Source organism: Cydia pomonella, chromosome 1 (assembly GCF_033807575.1).
Source record: "Cydia pomonella isolate Wapato2018A chromosome 1, ilCydPomo1, whole genome shotgun sequence".
Taxonomy (NCBI): domain Eukaryota; kingdom Metazoa; phylum Arthropoda; class Insecta; order Lepidoptera; family Tortricidae; genus Cydia; species Cydia pomonella.
This window is the reverse complement of record NC_084703.1, coordinates 6,164,512-6,183,509: the sequence shown is the minus strand read 5'-3', so window position 1 is coordinate 6,183,509 and position 18,998 is coordinate 6,164,512. Positions and strand designations below refer to the sequence as shown.

At 38.2% G+C, this 18,998-nt stretch overlaps 2 protein-coding genes across 4 annotated transcripts in view; both read right to left on the bottom strand.

The window, feature by feature from the left end:
• Positions 1-964: 964 nt before the first annotated feature.
• Positions 965-18,998, bottom strand: part of LOC133522254 (calcium-binding mitochondrial carrier protein SCaMC-2) — a 71,366-nt gene continuing 53,332 nt past the window's right edge. For all 3 annotated transcript variants that reach the window (XM_061857561.1, XM_061857650.1, XM_061857708.1), the window contains 3 exons: positions 3,346-3,504; positions 2,486-3,059; positions 965-1,363 (listed from right to left, as the gene is read on the bottom strand). In XM_061857561.1, the coding sequence (XP_061713545.1) occupies positions 1,179-1,363; positions 2,486-3,059; positions 3,346-3,504 (918 nt within the window). In that variant the 3' untranslated portion in view covers positions 965-1,178. The remainder of the gene's footprint in view (positions 1,364-2,485; positions 3,060-3,345; positions 3,505-18,998) is intronic.
• On the bottom strand, positions 13,588-17,965 carry LOC133529183 (uncharacterized). Its single transcript, XM_061866839.1, has 5 exons — positions 17,879-17,965; positions 16,731-17,306; positions 16,522-16,649; positions 15,506-15,606; positions 13,588-13,604 (listed from the first exon to the last, which is right to left on the bottom strand). Exons 1-5 carry the CDS (start codon positions 17,963-17,965, stop codon positions 13,588-13,590), a joined length of 909 nt encoding a protein of 302 aa, XP_061722823.1.

Below are 18,998 nucleotides of genomic sequence, written 5' to 3'. Positions count from 1 at the left end.
TTGTGTATTTTCGACGATTTTCTACAGTTACTTATGTTTCTGTATGAGAAAATGTTCGAACGCCATTTCTGTACTTCTATATGCGCATTCAGAATATTAGAAGATTTATATTTGTTATATTTTTTTATTAATAAATATCCTGATAGAATAGCAGGTTAGAATAATCGGGTGCTTTCTCAAACATCCAAGTAAATTATTGTGAAGATAACTTTCCGACGACTTGGCAAGCGAGTGTGGAGGCGTCACTATAAGAGCGTAGTCGCATCGACGTGTTGCCTCTCTGTCGCACTTGTAAATTCGTACGTAAGCGTGATAGGGAGGTAACACGTCGAACGTGGTTCGCGGTACCCTCTGATATTGGATGTAGGGTCAGCATAGTCAGCACACTACAACAAACATTATGCCTGCACATACGAACACAAACAAATATTATCGGTCCAACTGGGCAAAAATCATCGGAAGCGCCTTTCCGATATCGGATGGCGCCCATGAGAAAAATAGCTTCAGTGCTATATGACATTAAGTACGCGTTTTTGCGTTATTTTATCGTTTTCCTTCCGTGCGATATCCGATATAGGATCGGGCAATGTAAAAACGCTCTAAAGGTAAAATTCGTTTGAAAATACATTCATAGTGGCGTAGCCACACTTTGCCGCTGTCAAGTTTGCGCAACTTAGCTGGGGGTTTATCTCCAATCATATTATTTGAATATAACACTTCTTTCGCATGCTCCGTTATACTTGAACAATTCTATAGTCAGTTCCTATAGAATAGAAAGCTTGGAACAGAACCTCTAGTGTAAATTTATTCGATAGCGTGACGTGACGTACGCGTTTGTGTGTACTAGCATTAGGAGGGCGGGACGCTAGAGGTTCAATAAGCAACACAATAATAAAAATGAAGAAGAGACTGTAAAAAGCCCTAGTTACGCCAAACAAAAAAGGAACTAAAAAAAAATCAAAAGTAAAAAAAATTACGTTATTTATTATAATCACAGATGCTACCCAACCGGGCCGGACAAAATGCAATCATTAACTCATCATAGCACGATGCGTACTCAAAAATGGAATATGTCACATACATAGAATAAATAAGACTTACATACAGCTATATACAATCAAATGCAAAATTTGCTAATATGCTTAAGTGATAACTCAATAATAACGTTCCATGCGTGATCACGTCATATTGACGCCTAGGGATCGACTGGCGTACTCGTAAACGACGTAGGAGATGGAGACGGCTGGGATGACCTTGATGAAGTTAGGGGTGATACCGCGGTACAGCCCGCGGACGCCTTCCCGTTGGACGATGTCTTTGAACACGCCGCGCATCGTGCCTTCGGCTACTTTTGCTGCTTTTTCTGAAACAAGGATTAGTTATTTGTTTTACAAGGGGGCAAAGTTGTTGTTTAACCGCTCGTGCTAATATTGATACCCGAGCAAGCGAAAGATTCTAAAATTGAACCACGAGCGTAGCGAATTGTTTGACAAGTGGAATCTTGAGCGTTGCGAGTGTTTCAAAGCACGAGGGTTAAACAAACTTTGCCTCCGAGTGAAACACAACATTTTTCACCACACCAACGCGAGGAAAATACTAACTATGAAATACCAAAAACAATCAATACAAATCAAATCCAAATGAACTTAATTAAAAATGTATCATCCAAAATCATCATTTGAAAGTCAATTCTACCAGCTAACATAAGGAAACGACTCAAAATTGCATCTGATTACTTTGCCCCACATGTGGATAATATGCAACTTTCTCATTCGATTTTGAACAATCAATAGGGCTTTACCAGTTGGTGTGGTGAAAAATCATTGGTTAATTTTGTAGAATTTTGTCTCGCGACAACTGTGGCGTTCCACAAAACGATCCGTTCTGTAATGAGAAACATTGTTGCTCGAGAAGAGATCGTAGAATATACTAAGATATTGTTGCCTTCAATCTTCCTTCGGTGTTAACACTGACAAGGGTGGTTGTGTGATAGTAGAGCTATTCTAATTTCTATGGATACTTATTCGAACTGATCAGGCCGCGTAGCCAACGTTACAATCGTTAACGCTCCGTAGCGTAGCGTAGTCATCTCTCTCTATCACTCTTCCATATTAGTGCGACTGTGACAGTTACGTTTCGTTCGCCACGGAGCGTGAACGATAGGGACGTTGGCTACGCGGGCAGCCCGGCTACCACGAGCCAGCGTTTGATATTTACGTTAGCGTCTGCGTGAACTCGATCGCAATCTATATCGCACCAATGCATTAGTGCGAGCGAGATGGACTGTGATCGAGTTTACGCAGTCGCTAACGTAAACGTCAAGTTTCGACTCGTGGTACGGCCATACCGCTACCTAGTGAAAACAACGCTCTCAGTAAACTTTAGCAGTATGCATTTGTTTTTGTAAATTTGTGAGCTCATCAGCGTCAATTTTACAATGCATTATTTCAATCAAATTTTAATTAATAATTTTCTGTATATATACCTTGCGCCTGCAACCTAGTCCTCACGAGCGCCAGGGGGTACGAGCACACCTGCCCCAGCGTGCACGACGCACTGCCGCACGCCAGCAACAGCAGCATTCCCGGCTGCCCGTTGTGATGATACTTATTTATGTACTTCTTCTTCAACGTCTCGTAGACCGCCAAGTCTATCCCGGCGTACGGCACGATCCCCAGGATATTTGGAATGTAGCCTTTATAGAAGCATCTGAGCCCCTCGCGAGCGTATATTTTGCGCGCGGCGTCCATAATGCCGCTGTACTGGCCGGTTTTTCTCAGCGCTAGTCGCGTTTTGAGGACCTCTAGTGGGTAAATGACTGTTTGGCTGATTGCCCCGGCTGTAGCGCCGGCGGCGAATCGCTCATATATCTCTAGAGGCTGGTTCTTTCTGTCGCCGAGTATTAGACGCTTGACTTGCTCGTAGGCGGCGAACTTGATTGCGGATTCTGGCGCTATTTTAATGACGTTGATGCCGTTTCCCCGCCAAAGACCGGTGATGCCGCCCTCGCTTATCATTCGCGCTAAGCACTTGCTCATGCCTTCTCTTGTTGGATTCACCTGGAAAATAAGATTCGGAGTGAACAGTGGTTGAAATCCAGTTGGATTTGATATCGGCCGTCCAAACCCACTATTATTATAAATTCTGAGCTTTAAATGCTATTAATTATTCTGTAATATCTGTGAATTATGGGTTAAAGAGAAAAGTAAACTCAATTTTGACTTTGAAAAAGTTTAATCATTTTAACGTTACAAGTATTTCTTCAGAATAACGTTCACAATTACGTCCCAATGAGCATGTCCCGTCTTACATCTCAATAACATACAGAAGCGAGCTGTTAGTTACCTGCAGGAAAACTTTAAGTCGGTCCAGAGGCGCCGTACAGGTCCGACTGAACGCTCCGGCGATGCCACCCGCCAGCAGATGGCGCCACCACTTGCCCGTCTGGAGTTCGCTTTGTGTGAAGTCGTCGGGTACGTTCATGTCCTCCCCGATGTCCAGATACTGAAAGCAGAAGGGTCTATTTAGTTTATGGTTGCCTGGTAACATGGACTATTTTAAAGATACAACCCGCTCAATTTACAAATATTGAAATGATCTTGCTACCGAGAGGAGCTTCGTAAGAAGTCTTCACAAGTAGGTACTGTAAATACCTTATGTTATGCTTGTCTAGGACATCTGGTTGAACTTTTAATGTCCTGCAGTGACGTGTAGTCTTGTATAAAATACTCTAGAAGGAACAAGTTTTCATGGGTAATTATCTGCAGCTGATCGTGCAAATTTTAATGATATGAGCGAACAATGACACTCTTCGTATAACTCGCGCGTTTGCCAAAACGTTAAAAGTACTCTATCCGTTCTACGCTCATGAGAGAATGTGGAGTGAAGAGAGAATGTACATATTTTACTAATTATTATATTACTTAATCTACTAGTAGTGACAGCTAAGAAGCCTAAATCTACCTATGCCTACATCTTATTACCGTAACATGTTGTGCAGTTATACCAAAATGTTGTGTGCTGAGATGGACTGATTTCGTGATTTGCTCTTTATTTTATTTTCCTGATATGGTTCGGCTTTCGACAAGGATATGCGTTAATATTCCATTATTATTACGAGTATAAAGCCTGACCAGTAATATATGATCACGCGCCATATTGCCGAATTTCATTGGAACTAAATTTTTAATACTAAACTAATCTGTCACCCTATACATGAGAATAACAGCGCCCTCTCGATAATGATCATAAATTTCTGGTCGGGCTTTACCTATGTAGGTATAGGAGAATTACCAGTAACTGGCCACTTAACGAAATATTTAGTTAGTAGCCAACAATTTCATAGACAAACATGGTCTAAAGAATCTGTACGCATAGCCCGTGTGCGTGGCAACATCGTTTCGGACGTGAAATAGACTGTTTACCTCGCGCGCGACATGGTGTCGCAACGCACAAGTGCTAATACCTAGTGTCGCTGTTGTTCTAACCTTTCATATGCGTGTGGCGGTTGTGGTATTACGGTCACGTCGAAAATACCATTACGAAAAATGTGCCTAAAATATGTATACACTACCTTAATGAATGGGCAATAAAGTCGTGTATACATATTTTTGGCACTTTTTTCGTATCGATATTTTCAGAAGTGACTGTACATATCTAATCACAATCCTTACCAAACACAGACAAAGGGTTAATGTAACCGCACTGTAAGATTTTTTTATTTGTGAAGTGGCCAGCTATTGGTAGGTAGTGATTATTATTTTACCCTAATACAAAGGTCTACATGTTGTTCATACTCTACATCGTTATCATCATCTTCCTCGACAACGTAAGGCTCGTCCACTTCGGGTCTGACGTATTTCATTTGTTTGAATTTAATATTGAAATTAGTCCACGCGTGGTACAGAAGCCGCTCCGCCTGTGAGAAACTAGGGTCAGATCCTCGGCAAAATTACTTAAGGCCAGAGCGCGACCGGCTGCGTGTTCGTAGACGTGCCATGGACCCGTGCACGCACACGTCATGCAAGCGGTGTGCTGTCTCTGATAAGGCTCTGTGTTTTAAAACGCGCACGTGCACATGCATGATTACGCACACGCATCCAGTGTGCACGGGCCTTTAACTGGATACCCAAGCGATAAAGAAGTAGTTTTGTCAACTGTGAAAAAACTTATAAAGCGTCACTTCTTTAAGTAGTCGTGAATATACGCTCACGCACGAAAAGTGATAAAGAGAGATGACGCTACGCTGCGGAACGTTAGCTATTGGTATGTTAGCTAAGCACCCTGAAATCGAATCTAAGTCGTAACTCAAATACTAACTGATAAGTCCTGTATAGAAACTTGTTGTTGTTAAGTTTTTGAGTTTATAGCTTTTTCTCATGGTACATGCAAATTATACAAAATAAAAGACGAATAAACCATTTTATTGGAAAAGTTTTCTAGATACTAGTATAATAATATTTTCTGAGTATAGTATTTATGATTCGCATAAAGCAAGTCAACGACCGAGCTACTCGTACAGCAAGTATCTGCTACATTTCAAAGTGCTTTACCCAATATTGACACTGCAAGCTAGCGAACCAAACAATGCAGCAAAATTTTATAGTTCTCTGTCAATATTGACGATTGAAACGACTAGCTAAAGAAGTGACTGATTCTACATATTGAATTCACATTGAACTTCATTTACGTCTCTGGAGAAATGTGTTATTACCGCAGTCTCCTTTAATTTGTATTGACCCATGATCGTATGTTCCAAGTCAACGGTGAGAGTCAGCAAAGCAACGTAGGTCTGCCAAACCATGGCTTCGTGGTATCCTGTATAAACGATAATTTTTAACACTAATTTTCCCTTGCTAATCATTATTTTTAATTTTGCCCACCAATGTGCGATGCCTGAGCATGTTTTCAAGACTGTTACTTTGACAGATGTCAATTTACAGCTGGCATGAAAAAGGAGCTGGGAGTTTGTATATGTGATATCTACTAGAGTCGGACCACTTTTAAGTTTTCATGATTTTTTTTTCATGTCAAGTGACAATCCCCTCCAGTGAATCGTATAGGGATATGTATATGGAAGGTAGAGGTAAGGAATGAAATATCCATGTTGTACCAAAGTGTCCGTAAAAAAACCTTAAATACGTGGCGCTACAATACCTAGAATATTTGAAAAAAAAAAAAAAACATAGACAGCGCACTTCACTCCCGTCAATAACGCCTAGGTTCTTAGCTACTCTGCAGAGTTTTGGAACTATTATTTAAAGCTGACAGCTGGACACTTTTGCAACAGTCCTGCCTATGGAGATTTCATTCATTACCTCTACCTTCCATAGATATGTACTTGGAGGATTTAACAACTTGAAACGCCTTGTCTGTAATTTTCTGTACAAAATAGTCTGCCGATTTTTGCGGGAGAGGGGCACGTCAAATGAGATAAACGGCAGTCCATACAATACCTATGACCATTGGCCGAGGTTTTCGACAGAAAGGGAAGCTCTTAAATGCGACTCCAGCTAAAATATGTATGCATTCTCACTGCCAAGATTGTACAAAGTTATAGTTCCTTTTTTAGCATTAGAAAGAAGGTTTTGACTTGACGTTATCCTACCACCGGTTTGGGAATATTTAAGTACCCAGTTAAAATATCATTTGTATTATTACGTCACTCCTTCGTCAGATTATTAATTGATTTTCAAGATATAATATAATTTCGAATCATTAGACACAACACAAAGTTACGTATCCGCACTTAACCGTATTATGTATGTATGCCATTAGTCATTAACGAAACATCCGGAACGTCGATCTAGCGCGAACCGGTTCCATCCAGAAATGGAAAGTGGACGCCAGACATTGGCGAAATTCTTTCTTTCGTGTTAAGTAATTAGAAAGTTATGAGAAACGTTTCGACGTTAGGTACGTGCAGAGGGCCTACCGCGAACCACGTTTGACGTGTTGCCTTCCTGTCACACGTGCCAATTTACAAGTGTGCGTGTGTTGTGGCAAACGCAGAATGTTAATGTACTGAAGTGCACGCTAGACTTGGACCACGTTGAAGTTTCACACAGTGCTACGTCAAGTACGAAGTTGAAAGTACATATATTATACCCCACCTAGCGGAATGGCACAAACATTAAACCGATATGATGTGTGGAGTCGGACACTATATGTCCTATCTTTAGTACTCGTCTTGAAAACAGCATGGTCCGACTTCACACATCATATCGGTTTAATGTTTGTGCCATTCCGCTAGGTGGGGTATAATATATGTACTTTCAACTTCGTACTTGACGTAGCACTGTATGAAACTTCAACATGGTCCAACTCTAGCGTGCACTTCAGTACATTAACATTCTGCGTTTGCCACAACACTATTATTTTCCAAGTAGTCATATTGCGCTTATGAACGTCAAATAAAGCTACTACGTCAACTATGGAGTTTATAGGGTTGTGTACGAATTTTTACTGCCAACTTTGTGCAAAGTAAGCGTGGCCTGAGTCTAAAACTACATTAAGACTAGCTGGCATCTTGGTTCGGCATATCTGATTTACTAGCAAGTACAGTCATCATAAGAGTTCGAAATATTCCTGGCTGGCACACCTGTGATTTCTCAAATATTGTGAGGTGAGAACAAAAAGATAGTCTAGTCAAAAAATTTGACCTCTCGGTGTGCCTTGTAGCTTAATGCTATCACACTGAGTAAAGCTAAAGCCAAGAAGGTGTGAGTACTAAAAAAATGTTTTTAAATCATTCTAGTCTAGTGGTTGATTGCGTAAGTACATCATTCAGTTCCTTACTAAAATAACGTCTGTCATTAATGTACACGAACATCTAGTCCACAAAAAAAACGGTTTAATAATAATTTTACGTGGTCCGTAAAAAGTCCCTGTCAGAATTAGGTAGTTATTTGCTAGTATTATATAAAATATTTATAAAATGATGGAATCAGAACAATTGAACATTAATCAGCTCTGCGCCACAAAAGGCGGACTTTGCACAGTGTCACACATGCGGATGTAACGGTACCTACCTAAATGACATGGTTTGATATATCTACGTTAAACGAGCATGTAAAAGTATTTGGTATTATTTAAATTTTTCACAATTTTAATTGACATTTCAAAAATGTTTCAAATAATGATTTTATGGACCAAATTTAATGAACATCTTCACAATTGTAAAAATATGTAACATATTTATACTGTCCTTAACTGTATTAATAATCCATCTAATGTAATTTAAATTTTGACGTGTAATATGTAATTGAGTATGAGTATTTTTCCTTGGATTTAAGACTAATACTTAATGCTTAGGCTTTACGCTTTCACCCATTCTTTTCTAACTTAGTTCGGGCCTGTCTGGACGGAGATTAAAATGCTCGAGTAATAAGTCAGTTTTCAGGTGACTGAAGCAAACTTGATAAAAGGTCCGAGAGTATGGTACTCTCTCTCTCTCTCTCTCTCTCTCTCTCGTTTTTGGTAAGTTTTGACAACGGTAACAACTAATATGATAATTTGAAAAAAAAAAAAAAAACTGCGTAATTTCATACATACGTCTAGTATCAGTCAGTACTATACTCAAATGCACCTTTTGGCTTTGAAAAAATAATAATCCAGGTACAAACAAACTCGACATTTCAAGACGAAAACCGTAAAACTCAAATGTTCTAAGAATTCTGAAATCACAATGAACGGCTCTTTGGCTTTCCTAAATTTGGTAATTTTTACTGTGGGCGGTTCGTCATCTCAACATATTGGCGACCTCTCTGTTTGTTGTTTTCTATATCATCATCATCACTTTAGTCTCCTGTGTTAGCATCGGCCTCTCTTCTTGTACGCCAGTTATCCCGGACCTGGGCTAGTCTCTTAGCTAGTCCACCCATCGACTTAACGGACGCCACGCCAGGCAATTCTTTGGTCTGAAAGCGGCCACCAATCCGATAACACTTAGGTCTACCTGCCATCACTCTGCCTGGCAACATGTCCTGCCTAATTCCATTTAAGCTTGTTAATGACGTTTTCTATGTAGAGACTATGGAGTGTGGAATAAAAGGAGGAACATCTTTATGTATGAAAAGTGTCCATCAAAAAACATTAAATAGGTGGCGCCACAATACATCGAGAACAAATTTGTGTCGGTCTCGTAGCCTTGTCGTTAGTGACCCCGACTATGAAGCAGGAGGTTCCGGGTTCGAATCCTGATAAGAGCATTTATTTGTTTTTTATTTTTCTAATATTAGTTCTTGAGTTATGGATGTTGTCTTTGTGTATAATTATTTATATATCAATATATTATTATATATATCATCATCTAGTGCCGACAACGGGTTCGCTTATCGAGCCTACCGTGAGAGTACATCGATCTGTGTAAAATGATTGTATAATATTTTTCTTTTATTTGTTACTTAGAACTTTTTAACAATTATATATTTTGTTATAAAACTTATCTAACAATAAATAAAGCACCAACGTTAGTTTAAGATTTTATTACATGAATATAAAACTTAAATATAAAAACAGTTACAAAACAATACTCACAAAGTACATATAAAAACATGTGGGAGTAGTAAATAGAGGCAGATATTGTGCCTGGAGACCGAAGAGTTGATTAGAATAGAATAATTTTTATTCGTAAACAAAAACAAGACACATTAAATTACATGATATAACAAGAAAAAAGAAAGTATAAAGTGCCACGAAATGGCCGCATCTAAGCATGTTGCTGGTGGCTTCCAGCGCTGATCTTCCGATTAGGAGTTGTATATAATAATCGAAACTTCGTATACGATTATAAGCATAATGTAGAACATGCTAATGCATGCCGTCTGTGAGAAAATTGTGGCACGACTTTGTCTGCGACAAAGGAGACGACACATACATAATAAATAAATTAATAGCTTAAAAACACTAGAAAATCACGCTTTTATAAATGCACGTAAAAACAAAAAAGGCTTCATCATCAGACCTTGAAACCTAATCCTGGTCAAAGTTTTCAACAAGACTTTTCTAACAAATCCAAACACAGCTATGATACGATGTTCCATCATGAAGTTCCAGTTCATATCTTCCGGCTCCATCATCAGATCAGTTCGACAGTACCATATTATTGTATTGTCAACAGAACTGCATACAGCTGCCAATTTTCATGACGCTACGATCCTTGGAAGATGGTTAAATTAGTTACCTTAGATTCCATTACATAGTTACATTCAGGTCGACCTAATAAAAGCGTATTAAAAACGTAGCCTTAGGGTGCGTGTTAAGAGCAATAAGCATGTCCAGGGCCGCAGAGAGAGAGAGAGAGAGAGCAACTGACATACTATACGCTCCGCATGTCCAAGACTACCGCCTTCTGCATCTGACCCTTGATCCAGCCACCTAGCGAGAGTCTCTGTAGGTGTTGCTCGAGACTCTTCGCTATTAGACCGCTCGCTGACACGACTATATCGGAACAATGAACGTTGAATCAACATCCCACATAGCGGTTAGCTCGTGCTGAGCCAAGTCTAGGTACTTGTTGAACGGATTCTCATCATGGGAGATGGTGACGTCGACGAGCACGACCCGACGCTGCGATCGGTCTATCAGCATGATGCCGGCTTATTGGCTACAGTACTGTTTGTAATGATAGATCGATCCCAATAGAGCGTGGCACGATTATTTTAGAGAACTGGCGTAGGTGAATACTTGTAGTATGGCACTTCGCGGTTTACAAGAATAAAAGAAAAACACAAAGAATGACAAATTATTGTCTTAATAGCCATTGTGTTATCGAACGAGCAAGCGAAGCGAAGTTCTTAAATTTGACGTGAGACCGCTGGCTAGGGGCACGTCCCGTCCCAGCATTCAATTCAATTCAAATAGTTTAATACGGTATAAACGTACAAGTCAATTAATAAAAAAAAGCAATAAACTTTACACACTATTAATAATATATTTTTTTAAATTTTCGATAGACTTAACATGAGCCATCAGACGATTGTCTATCACGCAAGAACTTAAGTTAATTAGTTCCAATTTAAATGAAATTAGGACAACGTGTAGTTGAGGGCATTATTTTACAGTCATTAAATTATGAGCTGGCTCGATCAAAGGGTAGGGTAGTAAAGCTAGAAGGCCTAAAAGCTAATTGTGAGGGGTCTTGGTATACTGATCAACTCCTTTGCAAGAAAGTAAGCGTGGTCATAGTGTAAGTACATATTAGGTAGGGTAGATGAACTGTTGTCTGGTCAATTGTGGTGGGTCGGTACGCGGAAAACTAGGCGTCATCAATGGTTAGATTGAGTTGGAAATCAAAACATGAGTGTGCGCGGTAGTTTTCAGCGAATGCGAGGTCTCAGTTCGGGGCTACTAGTAATTAAGACAATAATTTGGCATTTTTTCTGTTCGTTTTCGTTTTGATTTTGGCTGCATCGTAACGCTTATTTTCATATTTTGCCAGAAAGTGAGCCCGCATAACTACATACATATCGATAATTTTTTTTGTTAAATGTTTAGAATGGTTGACACATCCAACTTTTATCAATGATTCCTTTTGTAGTTCTAGAGTAATCCCACTGATCGTCTCCATATTTGTTAAAGCTTTGCTTATTGCTCTTAACACACATTTTTCTACCAGTTTGGTGAGATTGAATAAATCTTCACTAGCAAAAATTAACCCGCCGTATAGATCCATTTTGTTGATTACATCGTTCCGCAGTAGGAGTTTTCCCTCATTAGGACTCATCTGTATTAGTTTTAAACAAATATTACATTTGACGTTCTTTCGCAACTTGCGCACAATGTAACCCGCAATATATGACTGAACGGCGTCACTGGTTACAGCTTCATTGTAGTCGTGGTCTTGATCTATTGAGGAACCATCAAGCACTGGCTCAGCATTATCCACTATATTGTCGAGACTTTCAAGCCATGCTTGTTTATCCTCGTTTGAATAAGTTACAACATCCTTAGCTCCTAGTAAGTTCTTCAGCAAATCCTCGCCGGAAACATTACAACCTTTTGGAGGCCGTATTAGGGAAAAACAAGACGCCAATCGGTAAACTTGTGCAAACATTTTAGGATCAGGGTGATCGTTCCCTCCACACGAATATCTCATGACGGAAAAAAATCTCTGAAAACAAGTCAAAATTAGTATTCAATCAAAATAGTACCCTACATACCCTACCCTGTAGGACCTCGGGCCTCAGACTATCTCCATACCAAATATCATCTAAATCGGATCCGCGGTTTAAGCGTGAAGAGGTAACAGACAGACAGACTCACTTTTGTATTTATAATATTAGTATGGATATGTTGCTCCAAAAAATATTTAGCATTACAGTAAGTACTACACAGTGCATACTGTGAAATTCATAGGTATCATTAACTAGTAAAAAATACAAAAAAATAAAAATATTAACAGAAGATTCCCGTTTATCCTTCGCCTCACAGAGACTCATACACTCTCACACAATTTCACCCAACTGTTTACAATTACATCGCATTTCAGTTTTAGGAACCGCGACGTGTTGATGTCTTCTTGATCAGGAATTAAATGTAGCTTTAGACATTGACGCGACGAACAGGCGTATATAAGCTGGGCAATTCGTTAAGGGCACTCCGAGTTTCCTCGCAAATTGAAACAAGCATGCAGTAAGTTAGTCCACAGCCCAAAGTTACCTGCGCCACACTTCTAATCTAAAGAATTAAACCCATAAGCACCGATACATATACGGACTGCATTTAACCATAGATATATTCTCATATTTTTATTCTATATTTTTGTACAAGAATCGCAAAACAGCTTTCTGAACTTTCTCCAAAAGTAAGGCAGCATACATGATGCGGATTCCATACGACACATTATCATATTTATTGGATAATTTACCTCCAACGGATCTTGAGATAGGGTTGCTGTCATCAAATACTTGTAATCACATGTGACATTTAGCATATCCAAAATTTCAAGTGTTGCGCGCAATGTAACTTTCAAGCCTATTAAAGTACTCCTCGACACAGGTATTTTTTTTTCTAGCTTTTCCCAATCTCCAAGAAATTGTAAAAAATTCCAGGATTGCCTGAAAAAAGTATTTCTTCATTGAGTAAAAAAGCTTCAAAGCTATACAATGAAACATTAAGAGAAAAAGGGACGGCCGCTTCTCCACACAAACGTAGTCAGTAGTAGAAATACACGGTGTAACACGAGGAACCCGAAGTGTATTCCTGGGGGCCTACGCCGAAAATCGAAATTCGCAAATTGAGGGGGTCTTTCTCTTTTACTCTCACTAAGAGGTAATTAGGGTGACAGAGAAAAATGCCCGCAATTGACGAATTTCGATTTTCGCGGTTATAGCCCTGATCACATTTAAAGACTAAATGTTGTTAAAAAACATCTTCGTACACATTCCATACACATTTTAAAATGCTCCTAACTTTTATACTAACTAAAAAGCTGTGTTTGATACAAATAAAATTGTTTCAAAATATTTTCATAGAGTAAAATGCGACTACGTTTGTATGGTAGGGCGGTATCGAGGCGGCGGCCGTTCACTTCCATTTTAATAAAACATTATAATTTTTTCACTGCTGTAAAACTGTTACAAGTAATTATTTATCTTTGAAACCTACAAATTCAAATTCGTAATCATATACTTTGATCGACAACCATTTCTTACCTTTCTTCGACTGCATTTTTCATTCACGTACAGAGCATCTCTTGGTATACGCGAAGACATAGCTTGTATCAAATTAAATACAAGACCAATAAATTTTTGTGTTGGAGTTGAATCTTTCAATTCCTCGCAATAGGGTTGATAGTGAGCCATGGCAACCGAAATTTCGTGACCAAACACCTGTTATTATAAGTTATAAGATAAGTTTTGATGAGCCGAAAGTCCTATGTAACAATTCGGACAGTCACGTCTGTTTCAGGATTGTTTGGGACCGGACATTTTTTATGACAATAAAATGTCTGATCCCAAGTGATCCTGGAACGCAGTGAATCTTAGTCCCATTTTATCGATGTAAATTTATAATTATATTTATATTTATTACTTCTGTTGCAAGAGGAACATTCATTACTTGAAAACCTTTCGGTTTCAAATGCGCTGGTGTTAACTTGTAAGCAATTTTCAAGTTAGGCTGACAATAATTCTCTTCTTCTAATACGGCTTCCCAATGTCTTTTTTTCACAGTTCCGTAAGGGGTCTAAAAAATCATTAGAATGAATTACTTTTGTCATACCTATTATATATTTTTAAAATTATCATTACTCTTAATTAACCTTGAACTCTTGTAGCTTATCATCCAAAGTAGATGTTCGAAAGCATTTCACTAAATGATTAAAATCAGAAATCATCCATAATCGTCGTGAGCAGTCACTAGGGTGTTCACAGCTAACAGTGTCTTCATTTACACCGAATATTTTCCATACTCCACGGTTCCAAGGTGCACCGTCCATTACGACAGCATCAACACAAATTCCACTGTTTTCCATGAGTACAATACATTCTAAAATTAATTTATGCAGCGGATCGCTTTTGCAGGAATTCTTGGACAGAAAGCAACCTAAGGCTTGAACCCATCTACCTCGAAAAGGCACAAACTTGAAAACCAAAGCATGGTCCGCTGTTGTATTTTTTAAATTATCGGGAGTGTGTTGCCCCAGGTCAACAAAACCATTAAATTTCATGGTTTGAGAATCAAAATAAACGCCTTCACTTAATTTCATTTCATCCACTAAAATAACCCCTCGCTTTTCCTCTTTCTTCATCGCCTCACATCTTTCTTTTAAACTAAAGAAAGTAGAGGATTGGAATCCATATGCAGAGCAGCTGATTTTCCTGATGAATTTATTTAATGTTGGTGTCGAAGGAAGCGGTAAAATATTTCTTTTACGTATAAATTCATACGTATTCCTGCTTTTTATACGTATCAACATACACTCATAAATCCATTCTAATGTATATCTACGTCCTTTTAAATTTTTCTTCTTCGCGGCTTCAAAACATGCTCTCACAGCATTATGAAAAGGTTCTGGTAATTTTAAAATAGCTGCCTGCACTGCGGTATCCGATTTCTTAGCACACTCTGATTTGGCCAAATAAATTTTCTCTCTTAGTCGGATATTCTACAAATAATTATAAAAATAAATAAAACTAGCCGTTAGCGATCCTGCCTACGAAGCCGATGGCCCTGGGTTCGAATCCTGGTAAGGGCGTTTATTTGTGTGATGAACACAGATATCTGTTCCTGAGTCATGAGTGTTTTATGTGTATATAAGTATGTATTTATCTATATAAGTAATTAAGTATGTATATATCATCGTCTAGTAGCCATAGTACAGGCTTTGCTTAGTTTGGAGCTAGGTTGCTCTGTGTAAGATTTCCCCTAATATTTATTTATTTATTTTATATGTTTTTGATAAGACTTACCATCCTCTTCAGACGTTTACATTTTTGTACTAGATTTGAAGCGCGCCGTTTCACAGCTGACATTTTTTCTAAAAGAGTTGAAGTGTAATTACGGTTCTGCAAACGATTTCGTAACATGCGACAAGATTTACATCTTGGGTACTGTTGATTTCTTTCGTAAGTATCATCACCAACAATCACACCTTTACAAAATCTGAAAATGGGTGTTATTAGATAAATTAATTTGTACCCTGTATTATTCTTCTCTACCATTGTTTATGTAAAATAGTGGTTTGAGCAACAGGTACATAATAAGGGTTCTTAAAATACAAGGGCAGTATCAAAATGAGACATAGACGAGTTTTAATAGGATAGGCACAATAATGAAGACCTAGTTAATACACCTCTGCACACAATTTTTTTACTAAGAAAATAATGACAAATAAAAACAAAGTTTGGCCTAGAAGTTAGCCTTTTATTTTAAATACAAATGTTATATTATGGAATATATTTTGAAAAGCGCTGGTGGCCGAGTGGATATGACGTTCCACTTTCAATCCGGAGGTCAAATCCTGGCTCGTACCAATGAGTTTTTCGGAACTTATGTACGAAATGTCATTTGATATTTACCACCAGCTTTTCGGTGAAGGAAACCTGCAGAAGGATAACATCGTGAGGAAACCTGCATACCTACATCTGTGCCCGCATTATGTGTATGTGTAGCCCGCATTGGGCTTGAGAGGAGGCCTGTGCGCAGTAGTGGGACGTATATAGGCTGAATTATTATTATTATTCATATTATGGTTTGAATAAGACTACTGCAAAGCTGTTTTATTATGAATATTATGACCTTAAGGCCAATTAGATCCACACTTGCGAACGGGCCCGAGCAAAAGTCGTTTTCCGTTTCACGAAATACATTGTTAAATATGTTCTGGTATTTCGTGTAACGGAAAATATCCCTTGCACGTATCATCGGGCCCGACTTCGGCTCCCGATAGAAAGTAGCCGGCGGTCGGGTGAAGGCGTTCAAATGAAGTTGAGTTAGATATCACTATCAGTCATTTCGTAGGCAGATTGAAGTGGTTCTGGTCTGGACTTCTGGAGTAGAAAAATAAATTAAAATTACTTATTGTCGTCAATCTGAGTGCCAACGCACAAAGGCCATCTTTCAACAGATTTTAAGTAATCATAGGTGTTGTCATATGAATTAATTTTCTCCTTTATTGGCAATTCTTCTTTATTAGTAAAAATGACCTGCATTCAAATAGTAATTATGTTACGTTATAAATTAAAATCATGCCAATTGAATTTTTTGTTACATTAATAAACACTTACAGTGATTGATAGATCATCGTTTAAACGTATGTGATGTTTAATCTGCTGAGTTGTTGGATCCATTCGCATAAATTCCAGCCCATTTGAATTTTCTGCATGTAGCCAAAAAGGCGGCAACAACGAAAATGCCCGAAACTTTATTTTAAAAATCTCTATTGGGTTTATTGTTATATCAGTATCCTGATATTGACTGGTTGGTTCTGCAAAGTCATGTTGTATCATTTCACAATCCATTAAATCATTAGAAGATTTTTGATCGTCTGATAATTCCTGTTGCTCGACATTGATTTGTTGTTGCTTCTCCTTAGATTGATTGGGGTATAATTCTACAGATTCCTGTACATGAATAATATTAGCTTGGAATTCTGGTATGGGAATAAACTGATGCTCCATCGTGGGCAAAGCTTCTTCCTTAAGCGTTTTTCTTTGTGTAGGAATATATTTGAGCTCTCCTTTAATATTAAACTTTTCGTACATATTGATATTTTCTTCTTTAAAATGAAGATGACAAATATAATCAGTTGCTTTTAATGCAATTCCTAGCGACTTTTTCCAATTTTCTAATCGTGCCGGAGTCTGTGAATTAATATAAATATGAAGAATTGTTTGACGTAAAAATGTTAATTGATTAAGAAAAATTATAAAAGTAACCAATGTTTTTATACGGTAGATGAAGTGTTTAATGTTGTTTAAGTCTTAAGTATTGTTTCTCTTGTTATTATTTAGTATTTAAATGTTGCCGTATTTTTAGACTGATATTTATTTGTTTACTTGTAGGTTCTTTGTTGTTGTTTTTCTCATGTTTTTCACTTTATATACATATATTCAAACACAATTCTGTATTGTTCATGAATAAAGATACTATGACTATGTCTATGACATTAAAAATACTTTATTAAAAAGTATTTTACAGTACATATGGTGCTACTTACCTGCACACGTGCAAGAATGAGCACTTTCCGTGCATATGTCGAAACTTTAAAGAGCCATATCATATGTACTGTAAACCGTTGTACGATACACGTGCGAATAGGTAATTCGCAACTCGTCTCGATTTAAAACACTACCTTCGGTCGTGTTTTAATTTATCACCACTCGTTGTAAATTTCCTATTTTCTGCACTTGTATCGTAAATAACTATCACATACCGTTGGTCGGAAAAATGATACGGACTTCATAACATTTTTCGTCTTACGCCCACTTTGGCAACTGTTTACGACGCAAACTTTTCCCATTTTTATTTTAACGAATTATATCCTATGTGACCGGTGACTTTGCCCCAAGGCCTGGTAAGCCCCGGCCCGGGCGGCTAGATAACAGTGGTACGATGGGTACTGAAAAGGAGCGGCTGGTTTTACTGCACCGGAGCTAGCACATAGGCCCTAGGAGGGTGGGCAAGACTTCAAATCCACCAAAAAAGAAATCCTTAAAATAAATATTTTAAACTTTGTTATTCAATTTCTAATCACTGACAGCGCACTTCACTCCGTCAATAACGTCTAAGTTCATGTCATGTCCTTGTGTCTCCCTAGCGCCACCGGAGAGATTTCGAACTATTATTTATAGCTGACAGCTGGACACTTTTGCAACAGTTCTGCCTATGGAGATTACCTTCCTTATCTCTACCTTCCGTAGTAGAGACAATTAACCTTGCTGCAGCCTTCTTAGCACATTCGTTACATTGAATCTGTCACTATCACTATGGTCATTTCGTGGGTGTTCTTGAAATGTCAATGTCAGTTCTACGAGTATAGAATGCGGGACGTTGATGTGACTTGAAATTCACAAAATGGAGATGGAAACTACTAACAGAAGTTGAAAGTAGTTGAGAGTAGATGGACCACACAGAATAAAGTATAAACTCTTGTTTAACAATTATTTTTCAAAAGAAATAGATATGTTTTTGACCGATTTAAAGAAACCATGACACCTAACTTCTCGCCAGCTCTTAAATTAGTGTATAAGTAGGTAGTTTCGATTTAGAGAGGTAGCGTTCATAGAAGTATATAAGGAAAGGACGGAAATATAAAAAGATCCAATAATCTAGGCTCTGACTACGCTAACTTTGCACAAATTTGGCAATAAGAATGCATACACATTCCTATAAGCTCCATACTCAACGTAGTACTTAGCATGAAAACTTAGCATGATCCAACTCCTCGGCAATATTGGTTAATGTATGTGCCATTCCGCTAGGTGGGATAAGTAACTATGTATCAAAGTACATAATTGGGTCGCTATTGCTCATAACCTCGTTTGTGGAGTTCT

Bases quoted from the DNA above. Each gene is read 5' to 3' on its own strand.
- LOC133529183 (XM_061866839.1), bottom strand. From the start codon at position 17,965: ATGGGAAAAGTTTGCGTCGTAAACAGTTGCCAAAGTGGGCGTAAGACG. The intron at 17,307-17,878 runs GTATGTGATAGT...ATTAATTCACAG, and splicing joins TATCATTTTTCCGACCAACG to ACTCCGGCACGATTAGAAAA. The intron at 16,650-16,730 runs GTAAGTGTTTAT...ATTTGAATGCAG, and splicing joins ACGATGATCTATCAATCACT to GTCATTTTTACTAATAAAGA.